Genomic DNA, 24,592 nt, shown 5'->3' on the forward strand with positions numbered 1-24,592 from the left:
CCTGCTGGCTGTGTGGCCCTTCCCGTGTCCCTTTGCCTGTTTCCATATGTTTTCTTATATGTAAAATGTAGGTTTCAGACTAGGGGATTTACGGGTCTCCCAGCTTTCCATGATTTCAGGCTTGGATAAAGTATGTAGACATGGTGCTTACCCTTCGCAAATCTAACTCCTGGGGGAGTAAGAATGAACTGGGCACTGAATCCCTTGCTGAAAAATAGTACTTTTCTGAGCTTCAGTGGAGCAAGATCCCCAACCATTGGAAATCTCTCAGCTTGATAGTAACTTTGTTAGCCTTCCTTTAAAGAGTACTAGTCTGCTGTGTGCATTGCTTTCTTCAGAGAAAAAAGAATGTCATGTCCATCGTGTATGAGAAACTAGCATCAGTCCTCCTAATATGTAATAACAGTCCTGGAGATACTGGCCACAGACATTTGATAAATTGAATCAAAGAAAAGTTAGTGTATGTAACTAGACCTTTTGTGATTTAGAGATTTTATAATCTCTTTTGCTCTTGTAAATCCTTATCCTCCCTCTCCGTCCCCTAGAGAACGTCTTTTCTAGGGCAGAAATTGATGCTTTCCTTTTCTGTTTCAGGATGCAATTCGAAGTCACAGTGAATCAGGTACTTGCTTAAGTCATTTAGCAGACAGCAACGGGCTCTTTCTCTTTATGCTGTTGTATATTCTGTTGGCTTATCCATGAGTGGATCCTGTTTGTCTTGTCTCTTAAGGCTCCCCTTCAGCCTTGTCCAGCAGTCCCAACAATTTGAGCCCAACAGGCTGGTCACAGCCCAAAACCCCTGCGCCTGCACAGAGAGAGCGGGCGCCAGGCTCCAGCACCCAGGAGAAGAACAAAATTGTGAGTGCGCCACAGCACCCCCTGCATGTCTGGGTTCCGCAAGAGAAGCCTAGTCAGAAAAGGGGATGCCGTTAATTTTAGGGGTGGGGAAGGCTAATTATACATGTCAGTGCTGTTTTTGGCACACTTGCCCTGGAAAACTTGCTGGTTTGTTGCAAGGCAGGGCACAACTAAAATGGTATTTTCTCAAATGGCAAAAACTAGACTTATAGTAATAGGTATTTTTAAAAGATCTGGGAATGGATGGATTGGGTTGATCCTTTCTTTGACACCCTCATTCAACAGAGTTTTAACCATTCATGGAATATATTCATGATCTGTGCTTGCTTTAGAGGCCTCGTGGACAGAGAGATTCGAGCTATTACTGGGAAATAGAAGCCAGTGAAGTGATGCTGTCCACTCGGATTGGATCAGGCTCCTTTGGGACTGTTTATAAGGGCAAGTGGCATGGTAAGTTTGGTACCCCCTTGCCCCCACCAACTACCAGGGTGAAATCCTGTTTCAGTCCAGAGAGGGCCAGGTGGGCTCACAGCAGCACTGTCCAAGGGTACCTGTTCTGTCTCAGTGACACTGCATACTGTTCTTTGTAAGACTCAACAATCTATAATTGGTACAAAAAAGTTTTTAGGATAACTTGAAATCGGTGAACAAGGGTTGAACACTATAGTCGAATGTCACAGTCTCTTCTTTCTTATAAATTGACTAGATAGTGTCAACCTGGGAGGGACACGCTTTGAAGCTCCTTAAATGTGTTTAAGAGTCTGTTAGGGTCATGCATTCCAGCAAGTTAAAACTGGCAAGGCTCTTAGAGATTTTACATGCAGAAAAGCAAGGTCTCAAGAAGGGGAACTGGCACACCCATGGTCAGACAGTCACACAGTAAAGCCTTGAGCCTCCTAAGGCAGATTTTCTTTGCTCTGCCCTGGAAATTGGTTGTGGGAACCTCTGTCAGACAGGAATGCACAGACTGTATTCTTGAATCTGTATGGAGTTGATGTTCTTATTTGAATGGAAACACTTTGTCACTTGGAAGAAACTTTGTATTTTAAGGTCTGTAGCCACAGCTTCTTTATTTTGGCAACACACTTAACATTTCTCTGTCAGGTTTTTATTGCCTCTGCCTTTAAAATGTCAGCAGGTAGAGTATTTTCTTGAAAATGCTACATGTTCTCCAAAAGACATCTCTCCTATATTCAGATTTTAATAAAACAAAAAGGCAAGCAAGCAGACCAACAAAGCCTCACAAAACCACACACAGAGTCTAGAGTGCCTGCATTTCTACCTTGGGCGCCACCATGTCTATCTTTACACATAAACGGACAAAGGCTGAGAGGAGTCATGAGCGTAAAATGTGTTGGAGCATTAAGATTCAACTTGTTAACAACTGAGGAATACTTGCGGCGTTGCGAGTAGCTTATTCATTAACACATGGGTTTTCCACTTATAACTAATCATCTGACAAGTCTCTGGTTCTTTGTAAGAACTGAGAAAGGACTGAATATTTGTAAATTACATGAAGGGGGATTCCTTTCCTTTTGAAAATTGCATCTAATATACTACTCTGGCCTGTCTCCCAGGTCACCGAGAAATTATGCTATTGCTGAATATTTTGTAAATAGATGTCATAAATGTCTTGGTGATCCCTTAGAAAAGAAAAACACAATTTTGTGAGATAGAGTGCTTATATCTGAGACAGCAGGCCTGTACGTAATTGCAGGAAGTAGAGCAGAAAATACTTCTTTTAATGCTTCAATTAGGAGCATTTTATCATTTTTGTACATTTTAAAGCCTCTGCCAGAAGCCAGCACATGCAGTTTAAGTGTTGCCCCAATTTAAACCTCCTCCTATTGAGCACTTTTATTGGGGGTTCATAATTTTTAGAGCATTAGATTTGCCACAGTACTGCCTTTGAGATTGTAGATTTTCTCTCAGTTATGAGCTTGTAGATTACTGTAAGGAGGTATGTTGCACTAGTGTTACTTCCATAAAGACAACCGTTAGAATGTGGATAACATCTAATGCTTTTAGGATTCTAATTTTTCAGTTAAGAGTCTCAAAAGTCAGAGGAGTGAGGAGCTGTGGACTTTTAGGTCAGCCTCTCAGAAAGCAAGATGTGGTCTGCAAATGAAGACGAAGAAGGAGAGGGTCAAGGAAACCATGATTTCTAGAATGTTTTATGCTATGCCTGCTTCCTTCCCCCCCCTCCATGCTTTTCTGATTCCTGTATATAATATGTTTTATTAGATTCCTTAAAAATTACAGCTGTTTTGGTGATTTTTAAATGCTTTTTATTTTGCCCAGCTGCAGAACAAAAATAAAAAATAAGAAAAGGTCTTAAAGCAGCCAAGGTGGAAGGCCTCAGATCTGTGAACGGAGCCCACTGACTTCACATACAGAAGAGACTCTTTGGGCCTGAGAGCCGAGTCTCTTTTTGAGTGTGAATTTGGGGTCTCCTAATTGCAAAAATGCATTAAAAGTGATGAAGACAGCAGCTGAAGCTGTCAAACTGTTAGCAGCAGGGTCAGTCTCTCAGGGCTAGAAGAGGCAGCAGATCCCAGACCAAGGACACTCAGGGGCTGCGTGTGAGGTCTGCAGCTGGTGGAGCCATACGTGGGGACCCCCAGCCCCGCCTCAGGCTGAGGCTCATCTTGACTGAGTCAGTACGAAGAGGAGGAATGGGGTTCACTCTGTTTCTGGTCTAGAAAGCAGGGCTGTGTATAGTAAGTTTTAGACAATCCCAGATGATTAAAACAGGGAAGTTAATTGACGTATAAAAAGGTAAAAAGAAAAAGAAAAAAAAAACCCACTTCACATTCATCCTTGAATATTAAGGGCGTGCCCGATTAGGCTAGGCCCAGGGAGCGGTTTCCCTGAGGGATGGCCAGCCTCGCCTGGCTCCCGCCCGCAAACTCCCCAGCCTGTCCCTCCGCCACCCCGGCCCTGCCTCTCAGCTGACTGCCGCGTTGAGCCGGTTCACCTTCACGAGATTCTGGCCTCTGTCCCTTCCAGGCCTCCCGTCACCTCTGCCTGCGCCGAGCCTGCGCCCGTGCTGCAGACTCCCCCCCTCCTGGACTGCAGGCGTCACAGCACACGCTAGCCTTTTCCTGGCATCTCTTTCCTCCCCCTCACCTCACTGTGTTCCTGGCGTTCCTCGTCCAAAACTGCCTCTTCCCTTGGCTGACGTCCCCTCTCCCTCCGAAGACCGCCACCCTCTCTGCTGACATACACGCTCCCCTCTTGTGTCACCACCCTCGCCTGCATTCTGTCCTGGCTCAGGGGCTCCAGAATGGGCAGTTACTCAGAAGACTCTCGTCCCTCTGTCCGTCATCAGAGCTTGGGGTCGGGGCCGCACGGTTCACCAGCTCTGTCTGCCCGGGTAGAAGGCGGCTCTGAACACACAGTGCATCTCTGCCGTCCACAGGCAGCCTGGGCCCTCTGCAAATTCATGTGGCAGGAAATTGGTTAGGAACCAGGGTGGAAGCTGCTGTTAGGTGATTTCACTTTCAGATGATGCGGAGATGGTAGGGCAGCGATCTGTCATGAGAACCATCTCTCTACCATTTGGCGCCCTCAGAAGTGAAACGAGTGCCCCAGCAGAGGTGCTGGGGTGCTGCCGCGGGCACGGGCTCGGGATGTGGGGGACTCGGTTGCCTCCGAGGTGCCGCTGAGCTGGACTCCCCCTGTCTGATCGCTTGTCCTGAAAGCTGGCGTCCCCATAGGGCTTCAGGCAGTTTGTCATTGTTACTATTATAAGGACGACATAACTCTTCTGAAAGTGGCTTCTGAATCAGCCGTACCTATAAAGCAGAATTGCTCTGTGGATGTTTCTGAAGTTACAGGAAGAGTGATTGACAGTATTTTAGTTATAAGTACAGCTGTTGGACTGGGTTCTAACCCTGGCTCTGGCTTTTTTGGGCAGTACTACCTTGGCCAACTGACCGAACCTCTGTGCGTTGCTTGTAGGGTGAGGCCAGCAATGCTAATGTCAGAGGGCAGCTGTGAGGATGGAAGGAGGTGCTGACCCGTGAAGGCAGGCACGTCAGGGTGCAGTGAGCGATCACAGGTCATCGATAGGACTGGTTTCTAATGGGATTGAAGGCAGAGGCACTTCATTACAATACAGATCTTTGAATCTGTGCAAGGAGCATCTGGGCTGTCACTGGCCCGCTTCTGGGCACCAGCCTCTGGCCCCGGAGACTCAGCATCTGCTGGGCGGCTCACACCCCGCTGCTGTCGTCCTCACGGGCCCAGGTTGTGACGGTCACCTCACCACCAGGGACGCCAGGCTTGACAGGAACAGCTGAAACCGAGCTGGTTCAAGGCCTGTGGGGCGGAATTTTAAGGATAGTAGTATAACCTATTTTTTTTCAGCCTCTTGAATAACTCAGAAATTGGCATAGTATTTGTTCTGTGTAGGGCTGTGATTTTTGAATAAGGGATTCACTATCTCTTCCTCAGACGAGTGTACATGAAAAATGAAGTTAAGATCATTCAGCTGCACTGACTGTAAACTCATTTGCAGGAGACGTTGCAGTAAAGATTCTGAAGGTCGTTGACCCCACCCCAGAGCAGTTCCAGGCCTTCAGGAATGAGGTGGCTGTCCTCCGGTGAGTGGAGAGTGGGCCTCTGCGGCTCTCTGGAGGGGTGGGCGGGACCTGCCTCTGGGGGCAAGCTCCCTTTCGAGTGGAAAGGAGTGGAACCTTCTTCCAGCTCCTGTGCTTGTTAGGCCTTGAGAAGAGCCGCTCTGATGACACCAGCCTTCCACCGCCCCCGCTTCTGGGCTCACCACCTCAACAGCTCAGATTCTGTTGCTGGGTTTTGGTTTGACATAGAGAGAAATAGGTTCTATTTTCATATTTATTTCCAAGAACTCTTTATAGCCAAATGGCCTTAATTTGGACTTCAAAACCATCAGCTTTTCAGTCTTTGTGGAGTCCCTATTTAGACTCAGGACTAGGCTGAATGGATGGGCTCCGCAGATGTGGAGTCCCTGTGACCCCTGTGGGGAGCTTGGTGGGTCTGTGCTGCTGGGAGGGGATGCCTTTTCTGCCGTCCAGGCCGGCACCCGGGCGGCCGCCCTGCTAGCCCAGAGCAGCGGCTGTGTGGGCGCAGTCTGCCGTGCTTGCTTTGTGAGCCCCGGGGTTGTCAGCACAGTGGCATCGGGGCACACCGGCTGCGCTCAGGGGCAGGATGCACCTCCCTGTTTGCAGAAGCGCAGAGCCTTTTGTTCCTCCCCCTCCAGCAAAACCCGGCACGTGAACATCCTGCTCTTTATGGGGTACATGACGAAGGACAACCTGGCGATAGTGACCCAGTGGTGCGAGGGCAGCAGCCTCTACAAACACCTGCACGTCCAGGAGACCAAGTTCCAGATGTTCCAGCTGATTGACATTGCCCGGCAGACGGCTCAGGGAATGGAGTGAGTGGATGGCTTGACGAGTAGGAGGTCTGGGGTCTGTGCACCTTGTCCCTAAATCACAACCAAGATTAGGGAAAGCTAAGTCTGTTAAGTGGATTCTGTGATATTTTTGCCCACTGGAAGTGAACCTGTGGGGTGGACTGAAAGAACGAGAAAGTTGTTCTTTGCCTGAGCTGTCTACCTGCTTGGGGCTCAGATTCAGGTTCCAGCTGCTGCCCTCAGAGTTCAGCCAGACACCCCAGAACACAGAGCAGGCCGGCGGCTTCTGGGGGGCACCACGCCTCGGAGGCGTAGCCGTCCAGTGTGGTTTATCCACCTGAGGGTTTATTAGATGTCACTTTTCTGATAATTTGTTTTCCTTTGAAGTTCCCTGAACTAAAGTTGTGCTTGGAAGTGGTTTATAAAATCTCCTGTCGTGCTTATAAAATTCATACAGAATTTGCATGCTATACGTTTTCAGAAATGACTAGTGACTCATTTTTTAGAGATGAAATTCACCCCTAGAGTTGAGGTTTTTTTGTTTGTTCAGTATATTCAGAGTTGTGCAGCCATTACCACTATCTAATTTTAGAACATTTTCAAGATTAATTAGATGGAAGTCTTCTGTGTCTGGCTTCTTTCCCTTGGCACGTTTTTGAGGCGTTCATCTGCGTTGCAGCGTGTTAGTACTGCAGTCCTTTCTGTGGCTGGAGAACAGTCCGCTGTACAGATACGGTTTTACTTGTTTGTCAGCTGATGGACATCTAGGTTGTCAGAATTACCTTTTGAATAAAACTGATGCTAAAAGACAACCCTTCCTGTTTGTGCTGTGGCCTCACTTTCAGGTCTGAGTCCTAACGGGGACCACACTGAACCAGGGCAGGACCAGTACCCATACTGGGTGGCTAAAAAGTTCAGTTAGGCTTTTCTGTAAGATGCAAGCAAACAAATAACCGAACTAACATTTTGGCCAACCGCATAATGCCTCACCTAGGAGTCAGGCCTTCCAAGTGGTTTGCTTCTTTGATGTAATTTGAAGGAAGCTGCTTTTTACCAATGTCTCTCAAACTGGTTTTAATAGATTTATTTTCCCTTCACAGCTATTTGCATGCAAAGAACATCATCCACAGAGACATGAAATCCAATAGTATCCTTTGATGGTGGTTTCATCAGACTGCTCAGTTCTAAATTTAGAAGACTTTTAAAGTTTACTTCAGCAAAAGTGACTTTGGAAAGAGTTCCACGAAAGTTGAGATACTTGTTTTGGTTATGCTTGAAACAGGCCTAATTTAGAATGCTATGTATTAGTAAATTTAACTTGGGGGAATGGGCCTTTTGTCTCATGTTTATTTCTGGTTTGTGGACTATATCTGGTCAGAAAGTAGATGCAAGTTGAAAGTTATAAGATTTTTAAAATTATTACTTGAAATTGTCTTTCTTAAATGTACGTAAGTGGTTTCCTTAGAGACCGTTGGAATCAACCCTTTTCTGACTCTAATGTGCTTTTGCAGAAGGGGAATGAATAAAGGCGGTTCTTGTGCTGTGGGTGTGAAGTAGACAAGTGCACGCCTGCCTCCCCGCCCCCAGCCTCTCTGAGGAGCAGGCTTTACTTCTGGCCAGAAGCTTTGCTTCTGGCCTGTGGGAGGCACAGCAGTTGTGTTGGCTTGGAATTTGGGATGTGACCTACTTGGGGCATGTGTCTGAGGCAGGAAATAACCTGTTAGTGGTGGGTTTGGGGGCCAACACATCACACCAGGAGAACAGACACCAGATTCTAAGGAGGTACGGATTACTGGGCATCAGCAGATCGCACACGAGGCCTTAAACTGCCAGACTACTTTACCCGGGACAGAGGCAAGTTTGGTTCTGATTTTGAAGTCACTACGGTATCTGTTCTCATGGGAAATGTCTGAAGGCAGACAGCACTCAGGACTGAGGTGTTTCCCTTGGTCATGAGAGGGCGAGGCGCAGGCCGAGACAGTGTGCACAGGTTGCGGGGCCGTGCTCACAGTCTTGGGGTGTGGGGCCCTGCAGGCTGCAGGGAGCCCTGCTCCCTGTGAGCGTAGCGGGAGGGACAGGGTTGGCCGGGCCCCTGGCTCTGGTCCCCTCGGCAGCGCCGCAGGTCCAGTGCAGAGGAGGCCGAGAGGCGGTGCCAGGGGAACTTAGGGTGGCTTTTCAGGAGGAACGGGACCGTCCTTCTAAACTAGTGTCCTTAACGAGCATTGAGATATATTTCTCCATGAAGGCCTGACGGTGAAAATCGGTGATTTTGGATTGGCCACGGTGAAGTCGCGCTGGAGTGGTTCTCAGCAGGTCGAGCAGCCCACCGGCTCCATCCTGTGGATGGTGAGGCGGCTCGGCACCCACGGCGGGTGGGGGACCAGGGGGCCGGGGGTGAACTCCCGGCCGAGCCCAGAGCACCTCCATGCCATGCCCTGTGCCGGCAGCTCCTGGGCACACAGGTTCCTGGAGGGAGCTGGCGGCACACAGCGCAGCGTGGAGTTGGGTGGTGGGGGTGCTGGGTTCACGTCGGGCTCTGAGCTCATGGATCCTGAGCGTGGGAGCCCTTGGGGGTGAGCAGCCGCAGGGCTTTCTGAGGACAGGACAGGCATGCTCAGCCCCGGGACAGCCAGCCTGCCTCCTGGACGGCTGGGGCGCCCAGTAACAGATGCACTTGGTTCCGTAGGCCCCAGAGGTGATCCGGATGCAGGATAATAACCCGTTCAGCTTCCAGTCCGACGTCTACTCCTACGGCATCGTGCTGTATGAGCTCATGACGGGGGAGCTCCCTTACTCCCACATCAACAACCGCGACCAGGTGCGTCCCCAGCGCCCACCCGCTGGCTCTGGGAAGCCCGGGCCACCGCCTGCGCGGCAGGGTTAGAGGCGCTCTGCTCACGGCCCGCCCTCCCCCGCTGCTTCCCCAGATCATCTTCATGGTGGGCCGCGGGTATGCCTCCCCAGACCTCAGCAAGCTATACAAGAACTGCCCCAAAGCCATGAAGAGGCTGGTAGCTGACTGCGTGAAGAAAGTGAAGGAAGAAAGGCCTCTTTTTCCCCAGGTAAGGCTGGCTCCAGGCACTCCAGCGCATTAGAGCGGGTCTAATGACGCGGAGACGGCTGGACACGCTGTGCGTGGGGTGGGAAAGGCCTGTCTTGGGCCTGAGGGGAAGCTGCTGCAGGGACACCCGGCGCGCCCCCCGAGACCGCCCTGGCGCCTCTTTCAGATCCTGTCTTCCATCGAGCTGCTCCAGCATTCTCTGCCCAAGATCAACCGGAGTGCCTCGGAGCCCTCCCTGCACCGGGCGGCCCACACCGAGGACATCAACGCCTGCACGCTGACCACGTCCCCTCGGCTGCCTGTCTTCTAGCAGCCCCGCGCCTGCGCCCGGGCTGCCGGCGGGAAGGGCGGTCAGCAGGCACCACCGTCTGTTCCCTTTCTGTGGGGACAGAGCTGGTCTTCCGAGAAGCTGCTGCTAAGGACCTTCTACACCACTCAACAGGGCCTTAACTTCACGTTGCCTTTTCTGCCCTTTCTGCCCCGGGAGGAGGAAGCCATTCGCCAGCTGGTCTGTCCTGCTCCCCCGGTGGCCCCCGAGCTCACGAGCCAACCTCCTCCAGATGCACCCGTGGCTGCCGATGGCCACACGCTGGGCCCAGCTGTCAGCTGCAGGAGTGTCTTTGGAGCAACGACCACGCTCAGAGGGGAAATGAGGTGCCAGGCAAACCAGCCGTGACGTGGGACGTATGGACTAAGCCAGCTCCTAGGAGGGTCGCTGTCACAGAAGGCCTTCTCTGCAGACCCCTGGTGTGGCGCCAAACAGGCAGCTTTGCACATAACGCACCAGACGGCCCAGGGCTGTCGGGACTGTGGCGGCCTGGACGAGCCCGCTTTGGTACTAGGGACTTGACTAGGGGACACGTCCTTTTCCTGACGGGCTCCAGTGCTGGGCTTGGTTCCACCAGAGGCGCTGGGCCTCCCCGCCCGGGGAGCAGTCCTCAGCCTGCCGAGTCGTCTTCCAGGGGCAGCCCCCGTGGGGCGGGGCCTGGCCAGCCTTGTCTCTGCATCACATCACGTGTGCAAGGAAGCCAGGAATACCGGTTTTCTTGATAATTTGGATTTAATTTTGTTTTTATCGCGCCTGACAAAATACAGTTATTCAATTATGTTATTTTAATAAAATAAATTAAATGTAGGTTTAATGGCTGTTTCCTCCTCTTAAAAGTAATCCTGAGTTCACAGGATCGAATTCCGTTTGTTCAGCCTTCTGGAGCAGAACTCCAGAAGCAGGAAATGGGCCAGTCTCTGCCAGAGTGAACGGAATCCAACCTCTGTTCACCCTCCACTAAAGAGTTAACTGTAGGAATTATGCAGAAAAGCAGTCTAAACTCAGGTAGAGAGACTCCTTTACCCATACTTTAATACAGTTTATAAAATATCTGCTATCTACAGATGTCTATAAAAACAGGTAATTCAGGCTTGGAGTGAGTTCTGGGATTGACAATATCTTAAGCTCTTAAAATCACAATTGATGAGACACTTGTATTCAGTTTTCCTTAGGACCACTGCTGGGTTAGAACTAGAAACTGTTCTTAGGTACTGTTAAATTTGTATAAAACTTCAACTCAAACAAAGCCAGTTTACAGAGGAGAGTGCACAGGAGCCCTTGGTACAGGGACCCTCGGGTCACAAGCCAGCAGGTAAGAGCCAGGGGCGTGTCCGCAAGGTTGTTATCTGCCCGGTGGCCCCGAAACAAACCCTGAACGGGGGGCTGTATCTGCTCTGCCCCCTGCTGCTTCAGGAGCCCCCCCCCTCAGAGGAGCATCCAGCTGCAACGCTCCTGCCCTGCCTGGGGCACTGGAGTGCCCTAAGCCAAGCTGTGAGCCAGGGAAGTATGGTGTGCGGCGCCCCGTGTTCTAAAAGCAAGGTGCAGATCCCGTGTTGAGCACACGCTGTTTGCGCACACTAGGCTCACACAGGAGCCCTCTGAAGGGGGAGGCTCCTTTGGGGATCCGAGCACCTGCTTCTGGGGGGGCAGCTCCATGCTGGAGGGGCGACTACAATAGCAGCTAGAGAAGCAGGACCCCATCTACGTGTTAGGTTATTTTATATCCTTCACTCTTCCCACGGCTGTAATAACGGAGTGGCTGAGACCCAGAGGAGTACAGCCCCACTGACTCTGGCACCCGCCGCCGTGGACGGAGCTTGGCGCGCCCGGCGGCAGGAGGCTTGGCCGCAGAGCCCCCGAGGAGGGCGCGGCCGCTCTTCAGGTTTCGGACGGCTCCACCCCGGACAGGTGCATGAAGAGGTCCCCGAGCTCCGTCACGTCCACGTCGTCAGTGCTGGGGGCATGCCGGCTCTCTCGGTTTTCGATGAAATCCCAGAGTCGCACAGAGTTAAGGAACTGCAAAGACAGCCAGCAGATGTGCTTGGTTACTGCTAACCGCAACGCGAAAGCGGAGTCTCTGAGACTCCCATTGGCATCCCTGTGGCCAACGCCCCGGCAGAGGCCAGGAGTGGCCCCAGCGATACCCACAGGTGGGCAAAGTCCTTACCCGCACGGTGCCTTCGGAGCTGAGCTGTTTCCGCGGTTTCTCAGGCTCTGCCAGCCGCCCGTCAGGGTAAGCATGACGGTAAAGGCATTTGCTTCCAAATGGACAGGTCCCTCTGCCTTGCTCAAAGTATTTACAAGCTTTTTTCCTGAAAAGCAGAAGAGGATATGTCAAAACCTGGGTGCAGATGAACCACTCCTCTGCCATTCCTGCTGAAGCGGGGTCAGCCTCCCGTCCGAGGCACTGATGGGGAGGCTCAGAGACGCTGGAAGCCGATCTCCATGCTGGACGGTGGTGCACCATGCTGCACAGCCTCCCGCGGAGTCTCACGCACACGGGGAGCCCTGTGCGGCCAAGATCCCGAAGCCGGGCGACTCGCCTCAGCCCAGGGTCCCAGCACTGGCTCCACCCCGGCAAGCTCCCCGTCCTCCCGGCCAGCAGTCATGTCAAGGTGAACACAGGAGCCTGGACCTCGGCTGCTGCCTTACGGGTCTCATTCCGATTTCCCTTGGTCCCACCCTCCAGAGCAGGGCTTCTTCACTCTGGGCCACAGACCCCCTGCTCAGACCAGTGTGTGCCTACAAAACGTAGTCGGAAAGTTAAACTTTCCCCATCTGCAGCTTCTAGCTACAGATCTCTGTTAAAAACCCCTGCTCCTGAAAGTCAAAACCAGACAGACAATCCACATTCCTTGCTGAAATGAAATCTGTGGGCCAAAGTTATCCCAAGCTGAAGAGATGCCCAAGAAGCCGGAAGGTGTCTGGAGAAGGTGGAGAGATGAAGCCTGACCCCAGCTGACCAGATGCAGAAGGTGAGGCCAGCCGGAGCCCAGCTCCCCACAGCCGTCCTCCCACAGGTCTGACCCACACACAGGGGCCTCGGTCCCGTTCCCAAGCTTCTGAGCAGGTCCTCAAAGAACTGCCCAAGCCAGGGGTTCTTACCAGGGTCTCTGGGACACTGGCTTTTTAAAACGTGTCATGTTTGACTCTAGTCCCCACCCCAAAATGACTTGTCCCAGCCTTATCTGGCCACCAAGTCTACAGAGCACCTCCCCAGGTGACCCTCCTCTCGGTTCGCACACTGCCAAAGCATTTGGGGCGCCCCTCTGGGGCGGCTCCTGGTGTGCTGTGTGAGGGGGGCAGAACCTGGGGGCCAGTGGGGACAGGACCGTGAGCAGAGTTCCCTGTCGCCCTCTTCCTGGAGACCCCGGTCAGGCTGAGGCCCTTCAGGACTTGTGTCTGTGTTGCTGTAAATGCCACATCTTCCCACGTTTCCTCTAACCCGAGGGACTGCTACCCAAACAAATCTGCTCCCCTGTCATTCCACCTGCTCCCACAAGCCCAACACAGGCTGCTCACGCGTCTGGGCTCGAGGCCTCCGCCCCATCCTGCTCTCCTGACGCTGCCAGGTGCCATGAGGACTGGGCCACCATAAAACCATGTGACTGTCCTTGCGTAACTTGCTGTGCAATTTCTTACCAGCTCTCCCACACTGGCATTTACCTTGAAGGGGCTGGGCCTACAGCTCAGTAGAATCTGCAATGCACAGAAACACTCATCCACAGAAAGCGAGGCCAGGAAGCCCAACGGCTGTCCTGGGATGTTTCCAGGCGGCTGCAGCAGAGCTTTCTGCAGGCGGACCCCCCGCCTTGCTGCTCCTGCCCTCTGGTGGACACACAGGAGGTAAAAAAACGATGCGATCTCAAGCCTTCAGTGACTTAAGGGAGCTAGTTTTGCTCTTAGTACCATTTCTGCAGATAAACTAGTACCTTCAGGTCTTTTAATCGTATCTGTGTTTCTTTTATGAAGTTTATGAAGAATGAACAAAAGCAGGGTTTTTCAAGGGATTATACGCACCTGGAAGAATGGGATGGTAAGAGGCTGAGTTACCTTTTAAGAGCAGTGCTCAACCTAGAGCAGGCCCCAGTCAAATACCTCGGCAAGGGAGCTGAAACTCCAGTGGAAAGCCATGTCTTTGTGGCCTGAAGAACCTAAAGACAAAGTTGGTGGAAATCCCCTACTGGAGGTGAGGAAAGACGTGTCATTGGCTCTTTGTCATTCCCCACCATCCTGGGTGCTAACAATACAAAACACACAACATAAGAGTCAGTGAAAGGTGACCCATTCTTAAGGACAAAAGTCGCCAGAGGCTAACTTCAAGATGACAAGGATTTCAAAGCAGCTTCTTAATGGTGTTCAAGAAGATGAACAGAGAGAGGAAAAGATGGGGGGGGGGGGGAGAAAAACTGAGTGGGCAATATAAAAAAGTTTATCACCTGCAGAAAAAAACATGATGAAACAACGGTCAGAATGTGTTCCATCAGTCCCTAGCAGTAGCGCTTCCTGTGACAGTAAACCGTCTAGCACTTGTGGTCTGTATCACAATGTTTAGCCCTAATTGGAAGATGGTCTGAGATCATTTTCTGTTTTATAGATTTCCCTAAGCCGAATTATACGGTCTCTGAGGATAAGATCTAACAGATAATAGTGTGAGTTCTTGCTGACTTAGTAAGAGCACGCTGATCTCCTGCAGTAATTCTGAGGTCAGATACTGGAAGCTGTTTAGTGTGTGCTGAAAAATATTCTAAAACTGATGCTAATGCAAACAAAACATATGCTTTATGTGCTAAAAAGCCAGGTAAAAAATTCCAGACTACCTATTAGAGTTACCTGCACCATGGCCTTCCATTGGTTTGAATATGATTAGCTGAATATCATTTCAATATGATAAGTTTGTAAATTATCCAAATGCCTGGCTTCTAGTACAAGTCTGCCTACCTCTTGATACTGCCAGTGTTCCTCTGAACTTCAGGAGGCTTATCTGCAAGCAGAAAAGTACCTTACTTGGTTAAGTAAGTAATATCCCACATATAAACGCCCTTAGAGCACTATCCGCTGTGTCATCAAGTGTCCAGCAGATAGTTCTGTCTTCTTACCTTTAAAATGGAAGTTAAGCACTTTGGGATAATATAGGCTTACGTTGTCCATACTATCAAAAGCTTCCCATTTCCATAAATTCCTTCACACGCTCTAGACATGTGAACACAATGGCCCCTTATTTCTGTTGGAGAAAGTTAAATACTCATTCTTCATATTTTGCTTTGCATTAGCAATTACATATTTTTAATGTAAGATAACTAGATATTACTTTACTGTTTTGTCTTACTATGTTAAAGACCTATTAGGTAGACTGGGCAACTCTGCTTAATTAGTTGATTAAAATAATGCTACTAATATCGTAACAGAGAAGGCAATGGCACCCCACTCCAGTACTCTTGCCTGGAAAATCCCATGGACGGAGGGGCCTGGTGGGCTGCAGTCCATGGGGTCGCTAAGAATCGGACACGACTGAGCGATTTCACCTTCCCTTTTCACTTTCGTGCATTAGAGAAGGAAAGGGCAACCCACTCCAGTGTTCTTGCCTGGAGAATCCCAGGGAAGGGGGAGGCTGGTGGGCTGCCGTCTATGGGATCGCAGAGTCAGACACGACTGAAGAACTTAGCAGCAGCAATAAGATCGTAAAGTATGTGTTGGTTGGCTGGTTTAGTTGCTAAATGTGTCTTTACTCTTGCAACCCCATGGACTGTAGCCTGCCGGGCTCCTCTGTCCAGGGATTCTCCAGGCAAGAATATTGGTGTGGGTCACCATTTCTTCTCCAGGGGATCTTCCCGACCCAGGGATCAGAGCCCAGGTCTCCTGCACTGCAGGTGGGTTGTGTACCAACTGAGGTACAAGGGAAGACCAATATTTAACATACTGAGAAAGAAAGATGGAAAAGACAGGGAAAACTTTTGAAAAGAAAACACTGTATACAATACAGTGACACTTCAAAGAAGCAAGTCTCATAGACTGCTGATGTAAAGATAGTTCAGTGATTATCATAAAACTGGTAGCTTGAATGTAACCAACTGATGTTTTTCAATAAAGATGTCTCAAGAAACACCTCAAGGACATTAACTTTCCCACACAGGACTCCCATTAGGTCCTGGAGAAAAATACCCTAGGGACCTAGAGCGAAACGGAACACAGACAGTCCTGAGTCACCTTTTACTAATTCTTCAACACCCTCGGTCATTCAGGATGGGGTCAGACCACAGACCCAGGAGGGCCACGCCTACAGCTCAAGTGAGCCAAGTGAACCCGAAGCTCAGAGCACCCTGTGGGCTGTAAGGAGTTCTGAAAAGTCCTCCGGTCGGCAAGGGTCCTGGTGGTGGATTTCCTTCCTCTTTCCAGAGTCTTCCCTCCCTGCCACGACAGATTAGCGTGCACTAGATAATATACACAGATACACTAGCATACACAGATCCCCAGAAAGACCTGGTGCACACACCCCAGTTTTGTGAGCAGTGAGGGGGGAAGCAGGAACGAGACTCCACCCCGCGCTTTCCTCTGGCACAGCTCCCACCAGCCACCCAAGATGCAGACGTGCTGCCGCCCTGTGGACGTTTCCTGGCACAGCACCGTGACATCCCGGCTCACGGGCCCTTCTAAGTCACAAGGCCAGAGGGGCCAAGAGGGGCCCCTGCCACACAGCAGGGTCTGAGATAGGTCATCAAGAACAGCTGAAAACACAACTGCCTCTCAAGAAGCAAATTCAAGACATTCATTTCACAAAGAACAGTCCCCCCCACCCCTTTTCAAACACGTGGAAAGGCTGCCACCTCGCTGATTATTAGATAGGGCTAAATAAACATCACAGTGAGGTGTCTATCACTTCTTCACTGACAGTGGCCATCCTCAAATCTCTACAAACAGTACCTAGCACAGGGCAGACAGCAAACGGACTCCTCCTGGGCTGACTCTGGGAAGGTATGTTTGTAGGAGGCCCCATCGACAAGGGGCCAGAGTTTTCTAAAAGTTAAATATACACACACCAGGTGATCCGGCCACGACAAACCTGGCCTACAGGCGAAGGCAAGCCACGATTTCAGACGCGCCAGGCCCCACCCTCAGTGCTCCGTCACCAGCAACAGACGGCACAGGACACCCGTCACCAGATGAGGGGGTTCAGAAGACGGGGAACTTCACAGAATGGACTAGTTATTACTCAGCCACAGAGAAGGAGTGAAGTGAAGCCAACAACCTGGATAGCCTCGGACTTGGCATACAGAGTGAAGACCTTAGACTCAGGCGTTCCAAAAAATGTATATGCTATTAGCTGGAGGTGGGATCTACCACACGAGACAACTAAACCCACGTTGAAAGCAAAAACCGACTGGCAGGCCCACAGCACAGCCTGACAGCCGCCCGAGAAAACAAGATGCTGGTTGTTAAATGGGGGGGTCTGACTGGCATGAGCACACGCGTGCAGAGCAGACGGCTGAGAGAGGCCTGGTGCTCAGCACAGACGAGTCCAGACCTCACTCTAATAAACTAAGGCACGAAGTGAAACAAAATATGTATGTACGTGCATATACACAAAATATGTATGTGTGTATATATAAGTGAGTCAAGCGGCTGGACACCCAGGAGAAACAGCACAGAAGAGGAAGCCTATTCCAAAGGAAAACACAAACCGAAGGTAAAAGCAAGGCCAACGGCGTTCCCCTGAGGTCTCTGGCCCCCGGGCTGTGTCCCAGCCCTGAAGCCTGGGCGGTCTTGGGTCCTAGCGCTGCACCTCCAGGGAGCTGCAGGAGCCGGGCAGGATGAGGCTGCACACGGCACCGCCGGGCCCTGCACGGTCTGCCCCGTAAGGCGGGGACCACACTGCAGAGCCAGGAGGGCCCGCCGACGGCTCAAGCAAGCCGGGCGGACCCAACATCGGCACACCCTCCGGTCGGCAAGGGCTCCAAAAAGGCACCGCGTCTGCCAGCGTCCTGGTGCCAGCGTCCTGGTGCCAGCGTCCTGGTGCCGGACTTCCCATTCTCTACGAGGAGCCCCTCCCTGCCGGGACAGCACCCTCAGCCCAGCTGTCTCCCAGCGGTTGAGCTCTGCCTGCTGGGGCGTGAGGCTGAAGGGGAGGCGGGAAGGAGATGCAAGTCCTTGGCTGAGTCCTCTGGCACACCCCACCCTCCCCTAGGACCCAGCACCCGCACCTTCTCTAGTTCCTCACTGCCCTAGCAACCAGAACAGAAAACGCGGGAATGCTGCCGGCTTGCGTAAATCTCTGTACCAAAAACTTAAAACATGGTGCGTTCGGGCCCTTTACGCAGATCTGGGGACTGTAAATGCCACCTGTCTTCGAGCCCAGTCCCTACGTTTTGTCTTCAGTCCCTGTGACCGCGTGCGTTGTGGCCCGCCTGCCTTCTCTGTGCATGGAATTTTGTACGTAAGAAGATTTGAGTGGGTTTCCATTTCCTTCTCCAGATCCCTGGACTGAAGTGGTGTTTGCTGCATTGGCAGGCGGTTTTACCACTCAGCATTTTGTGCACACATGCTCAGTTGCCTCAGCCATGTAAGAATCTTCGATCGTAGGACTCCCGCCTGCCAGGTTCCTCTGTCCGTGGGATTCTCCAGGCAAGAATACTGGAGTGGGTTGCCATGCCCTCCTCCAGGGGATCTTCCCCACCCAGGGATTGAACCTGCGTCTCTTGTATCTCCTATATTGGCAGGTGTGATTTTTACTAATAGTGCCACCTGGGAACCCCCTGACCCACCAGGGAAACCCCAAAAGACCCGTTCCAGGAGACAAGGAAACCCTGCCACTTGTGACATCCTGGATTGTCCCGGAGGGCATCATGCTAAGTGAAGACAGACAGGGAAGACACTGCAGGACCTCACACACACCTGGGGTTCTGGGCAAGAGTTACACAAATAGCAACGGAGTAGAAACATGGTAGCCAGGAACACAGTGCTGAAAAATAGGGGAAGCTGGTGAAAGGTTACAAACCCTCCCTGTAAGATGAGCACGTGTTTAATGTAAAACACAGTGACTGTGGCTGAGGACACTGCAGGGCACTGTGGAAACCGCTATGGAGACGGCAGACTCCACACGGACATCACCACGGTCAACTCGGAAATCAGACTGAGTGTATTCTTTGCAGCCAAAGATGTAGAAGCTCTACAGTCAGCAAAAACAAGACTGGGAGCTGGCTGTGGCTCAGATCATGAACTCCTTATTGCCGAATTCAGACTTTAATTTGAAGAAAGTAGGGAAAACCACTAGACCATTCAGGTAATGACCTAAATCAAATCCCTTACAATTATACAGTAGAAGTGAGAAATAGATTCAAGGGATTAGACCAGATAGAGTGCCTGAAGAACTATGGATGGAGATTTGTGACACTGTACAGGAGGCAGTGATCAAGACCATCCCCAAGAAAAAGAAATGCAAAAGGCAAAATGGCTGTCTAAGTAAGCCTTACAAATAGCCGAGAAAAGAAGAGAAGCTAAAGGCAAAGGAGAAAAGGAAAGATATACCCATCTGAATGCAGAGTTTCAACGAATAGTAAGAAGAGGTAAGAAAGCCTTCCTCAGTGATCAGTACAAAGAAATAGAGGAAAACAACAGAATGGGAAAGACTGGAGAGCTCTTCAAGGAAACCAGAGATACCAAGGGACCATTTCATGCAAAGATGGGCTCAATAAAGGACAGATGGTATGGACCTAACAGAAGCAGAAGATATTAAGAAGAAGGGGTAAGAATATACAGAAGAACTGTACAAAAAAGGTCTTAATGACCCAGATAACCACGATGGTGGGGTAACTCACCTAGAGCCAGACATCCTGGAATGTGAAGTCAGGTAGGACTTAGGAAGCATCATTAAGAACAAAGCTAGTCGAGGTGTTGGAATTCCAGTTGAGCTATTTCAAACCCTAAAAGATGATGCTGTGAAAGTGCTGCACTCAATATGCCAGCAAATTTGGAAAACTCAGCAGTGGCCACAGGACTGGAAAAGGTCAGTTCTCATTCCAATCCCAAAGAAAGGCAGTGCCAAAGAATGCTCAAACTACCACACAATTGCACTCACCTCACACGCTACTAAGTTAACGCTCTAAATTCTCCAAGCAAGACTTCAGCAATACGTGAACTGTGAACTTCCAGATGTTCAAGCTGGTTTTAGAAAAGGCAGAGGAACCAGAGATCAAATTGCCAACATCTGTTGGATAGTAGGAAAAAAACAAAAGAATTCCAGACAACCATCTACTTCTGCTTCATTGACTACCCTAAAGTTTTTTACTGTGGAGATCACTACAAACTGTGGAAAATTCTTCAAGAGATGGCAATACCAGACCACCTGACCTGCCTTTTGAGAAATCTGTATGCAGGTCAAAAAGGAACAGCTAGAACTGGACACTGAACAACAGACTGGTTCCAGACTGGGCAAGGAGAATGTCAAGGCTATATATTGTCACCCTGCTTATTTAACTTACATGCAGAATACATCGTGAAAAATGCCAGCCTGGGTGAATCACAAGCTGGAACCCAGGTTGTCGGCAGAAATATCAATAACTTGATATTATGCAGATGATACCACCCTAATGGCAGAAAGTGAAGAGGAACTAAAGAGTCTCTTGATGAGGGTAGAAAGAGGAGAGTGGAAAAACTGGCTTAAAACTCAACATCAAAAAACTAAGATCATGTCTTCCAGTCCCATTACCTCAGGGCAAATAGATGGGGAAAAAATGGAAATTGTGACAGACTTTATTTTCCTCTCTCCAAAAATCACTCCAGATTGTGACTGTAATCAAGAAATTAAAAGACACTTGCTCCTTGACAGAAAACCTATAACAAACCTAGAGAGACAGCCTATTAAAAAGCAGAGACATCACTTTGTCAACAAAGGTCTGTATACTCAGAGCTGTGATTTTTCCCGTAGGCACGGATAGATGTGGGAGGTGGACCATAAAGAAGGCCAAGCGCCAGAGAGCTGGTGCTTCTAATTGTGCTGGAGAAGACTCTCGAGGGTCCCGGGACAGCACAGAGATCCTACCGGTCAGTCCTAAAAGAGATCACCGTTTCCACAGTCACGGGAAGCACTGACGCTGAAGCTGAACCCCCAATGATCTGGCCACCTGATATGAAGAACTGACCCACTGGAAAAGACCCTGATGCTGGGAAAGACTGAAGGCAGGAGAAGGAGACGACAGAGGATGAGGTCGTTGGATGGCATCACCGACTCAGTGGACGTGAACTTGAGCACGCTTCAGGCGGTGACAGCTGGAAGCCTGCCCGGCATGCTGCAGTACATGGGGTCGCGAAGAGCCGGAGACAGCTCAGTGACTGAACAAGCTGCAGTGTCGATTATACCTCAGTCAAGCCGAGTTCTAAAACTGTACCACCACCTTGTTAGCCTTACGTATGTAAATATAATGCATGTGTATTACATCTGTACCACAAAGATGCTAATAGGGAGGTAACTGCATTTCATGTATGGCAATAGGAGTATTAACTGCCTGAAAAATTAGGAATACATTGTAATCCCAAGTAAAAAAAACAGTTAAGAAAAAAGAGAAGCTTAAAGATGTCAGTTAAAATGGAATTCTAAAAAAAATATTCAAAATAGCTCTCAGTTGTAAACAGTAGCGGTGTCCTTCAGCAGAGGAGGGGATCAGCGCTTCAGCAGGCAGGCCTGCTCTCGTGGCTTTGGTATGTGTGTGTTTCAGCATCACGAGTCACGGTCTGAGTGTGTGTGAGTTCCCGGCAACCCTCAGGCCCAGCGGGACGGGGTCAGCAGACAGGTGATGGAGTCAGGAGGTGGGCCCTCAGGAGGGGGAGCAGCGCTCCTGCAGGGGGCCCCGTGAGCTCCTTCACCCTCCCAGCACGTGAAGACGCGGCGAGGGGGTGCGGGCCCTCACCGGAACCTGACCGTGCCGGCACGCTGATCTCGGACTTCCCGGCCTCCAGAACTGCAACAGTGAGCACGCCTGTGGTTTTTAAGTCCCCTGGTCTGTGCCATTTCATTACAGCATCCGAAACAGGCTGAGAAACCACATACAGGGAGATGCACCGTGGGCACATCCTAGCCCCTGGTTCCGGGGACAGGGCCCTCCTCTGGAGAAACCACGTCTGCTGACGCAGCGAGAGATCTCGAGAGGGGCTTGTCCTGGGTTAATGGGAGGGTCTCACAGGAGAGCCCCACCGGGGCCAGAAGGGAGAGAAGCAGGGGAGAAGGCAGAGGCAGAGGGGTGCTGCCCCCCGAGGCCGGGAGAGGCCTGGAGCCCCTGGGGAGCCACGCCTGCCCACACCTGGTTTTGGGCTCCCGGCCTGCACACCGTGGGCGCCAGTGTCCGCTGTTCCTAGCCCCCAGTCTGGTCGTATTCCAGCAGCCACGGGAGACAAAGCCCAGGGTTCTGCCAACCGTCACCGGTGCCCCCGCAACACGGTTCAGATTCCATCCTCGCAACACAGCCCGCAGGAAGCACAGCCAGCCCTTCAGTCCAGACCAGACCACCACACAAACAGCACACGAGTGCGGGGAGGACCGACCGTCCGGAGCTCTTCTCACGCCTGTCAGTGGCCGGTCACTCAGCGGTGCCTGTTGCCTCCTCTTTCCCAGTGCTAAACCCTCAAGAGATTTGACAAAAACTGATAAAGAAGAAACTGGCCAACAAAGACAGACACGCAGCCAAGCAAATGCAGAGTGGCAACACTGAAGTGAGAGTGAAATCCGGCTTCTCAGCCCTCACCACATTCAGGGCCCCAGCAAATTCATCCTGATTCTCCCGCACAGACGGAGAATCCAGGTCTGTTCCAGAAACCTCCATGCCTCCCATCACATCCCCCACCTGCTGTATCTCGCCTGGCTTGTTGTAACAGGCCGACTGGTCTCCCTGCTTCCCCTCTGTCTCCTCTTTATTTGCAGTGGTTCAGTCACAGGTCACGTCACTCCTCTGGTTAAAAGCCTATGACGACAGCCCACCTCAGCCAGAATAAAAGCGGGGTCTCCCCAGTGCCCCCAGCCCTACATGATGTGGCCCACCCTCCCTTCTCAGCTCGCACAGCAGACGCGCTCCGGCTGCAGGCCTTCTCCGCAGGGACCACCCCTCCCTCGGATGGCCTCCTCAGCCACGTGGACACGGCCACTGCCTCCCCTTCTCAAGGCCTCTGCTTCCTTTGCCGAGGTGCTCCAGGCTCCACCACGGACACCGCGACCCCTCCCTTCCTGTCCCCATTCCCAGGCTTGTTTCTCTCCTTCGTCCCACCGGCTAACATCCTGTTTATCTCACTTGTTCACTTCATTCAGTGGAGCGAGAACGGTGCGCGGGTTGGGATGTCTGTCCTCTGTTTGAAGCCGTATCCCCAGCAACTAGAAAGAGTCTGTCATTCAGACCCTCACTGCCATTTGCTGAATCAGTGATCAGGCACGACGGGTCTACCTCAGCATTACAAGCAGGATTTCAGGGGCATACTGCTCAGCTTAAGAACCGAAAGGCAAGCCCACTTCACCCCAGCCACGCTCATCTCCACGCCCCCAGAGCCCGGCCCGCCGCCTGAGAGAGAGCAGACGCCGAGTGGCCTCAGGCCCCCACAGTGGAGGCCCTACACGCTGCGCGACGGGACGAGCCGGGCCGCCACCAAACCACGCGTGCGCTCACGGCACTTACCCCATTCCCTGTTTGAAAGCTTCGATCAGCTCGTTCTTTTTGTTCTGATCTTCTACCCAGTACACACTTGGAATTACAAACTCTGATATCACGCGGCATTCTGGACAAGACCTGCAACGAGAAGCAGGTCAGGAAGGGAGAGACTCAGCCACAAACCCTGTGCCCACTCCCCACTAGACCCCGCGCCCACTCCCCACTAGACCCTGTGCTCAAGTGTGTGACCAGCCGGTGTCTCTCACCCCTGAATTCTAAAAGGTACAAACACAATCCTCTAAGCCTAATTTACAGTTAAAACATGTTCAACAGTAAAAAGACAACCTAATTTTAAAATGGGGAAAGCACCGAGTAGGCACTTCTCCACAATGGCCAACAAGCACAGAAAACGATGTTTAATACCATTCATTAGATATGGGGGAAACGCAAATTAAAACCATACTAAGGAATCACTTCACACTCGCTATGATGGCTAACATCAGAAATCAAGACAATTTCAAAATAACTGTTGGCAAGAACGTGGAGAAACTGGAATCCTCCTATGTTGCTGAAAGTGATAAGTTAAAGTGAAAGTCACTCAGTCGTGTCCGACTCTTTGTGACCCCATGGACTATACAGTCCATGGAATTCTTGAGGCCAGAATACTGGACTGGGTAGCCTTTCCCTTCTCCAGAGCGTCGTCCCAACCCAGGGATTGAACCCAGGTCTCCCACATTGCAGGCAGATTCTTTACCAGCTGAACCACAAGGGAAGCCCGAGAACACCGGGGTGGGTAGCCTGTCTCTTTTCCAGCGGATCTTCCCGACCCAGGGATTGAACCAGGGTCTCCTGCATTGCAGGCGATTCTTTACCAGCTGAGCTATCAGGGAAGCCCTGGGGATGCAGAATGGTTCACCCATTTTTTTTTTAACAGACTAAGAGCTTCGGGCTTTCTTTATCTGGCTGTGCTGGTCGTAGCTGCAGCACACGGAGCCCAGTGGCGCACAGGCCGGGAGCCGCGGGTGCCGGCTTGGCTGCTCCAAGGCATATGGGACCTCAGGTCCCTGAGGCGGGGCTGAACCCACGTCCCTTGCATTGCAAAGTGGGATGCTCACCTCTGGACCACCAGGGGCGTCCCTGGTTCAGCCACTTTGGATAGCAGTCTGGCAGGTTCTCAAAACGTTAAACACAGAGTTTCCATATGCTCAGCAACTGCGCTCCTAAGTGTATACCCAGAAGTACTGAAAACAGCAGGCAAACAAATACACAAATATTCACAAGCACTCTAGCTGTAACAGCCAAAAATGAAAACAACCCGGACGCTC

General features: G+C 51.1%; 2 protein-coding genes across 5 annotated transcripts in view; one reads left to right on the plus strand and one right to left on the minus strand.

Moving 5' to 3' along the window:
* RAF1 (Raf-1 proto-oncogene, serine/threonine kinase) overlaps positions 1-10,452 on the plus strand; it is a 75,976-nt gene extending 65,524 nt beyond the window's left edge. For all 3 annotated transcript variants that reach the window (XM_070359235.1, XM_070359237.1, XM_070359236.1), the window contains 10 exons: positions 595-622; positions 731-858; positions 1,191-1,308; positions 5,381-5,465; positions 6,101-6,277; positions 7,357-7,403; positions 8,484-8,602; positions 8,943-9,074; positions 9,184-9,318; positions 9,484-10,452. In XM_070359235.1, the coding sequence (XP_070215336.1) occupies positions 595-622; positions 731-858; positions 1,191-1,308; positions 5,381-5,465; positions 6,101-6,277; positions 7,357-7,403; positions 8,484-8,602; positions 8,943-9,074; positions 9,184-9,318; positions 9,484-9,627 (1,113 nt within the window). In that variant the 3' untranslated portion in view covers positions 9,628-10,452. The remainder of the gene's footprint in view (positions 1-594; positions 623-730; positions 859-1,190; positions 1,309-5,380; positions 5,466-6,100; positions 6,278-7,356; positions 7,404-8,483; positions 8,603-8,942; positions 9,075-9,183; positions 9,319-9,483) is intronic.
* MKRN2 (makorin ring finger protein 2) overlaps positions 10,396-24,592 on the minus strand; it is a 37,463-nt gene continuing 23,266 nt past the window's right edge. For both annotated transcript variants that reach the window (XM_070359239.1, XM_070359238.1), the window contains exons 6-8: positions 23,295-23,405; positions 11,813-11,957; positions 10,396-11,661 (exon numbers count right to left, since the gene is read on the minus strand). In XM_070359239.1, the coding sequence (XP_070215340.1) occupies positions 11,524-11,661; positions 11,813-11,957; positions 23,295-23,405 (394 nt within the window). In that variant the 3' untranslated portion in view covers positions 10,396-11,523. The remainder of the gene's footprint in view (positions 11,662-11,812; positions 11,958-23,294; positions 23,406-24,592) is intronic.

This window comes from Bos mutus, chromosome 22 (genome assembly GCF_027580195.1).
Source record: "Bos mutus isolate GX-2022 chromosome 22, NWIPB_WYAK_1.1, whole genome shotgun sequence".
Lineage (NCBI taxonomy): Eukaryota > Metazoa > Chordata > Mammalia > Artiodactyla > Bovidae > Bos > Bos mutus.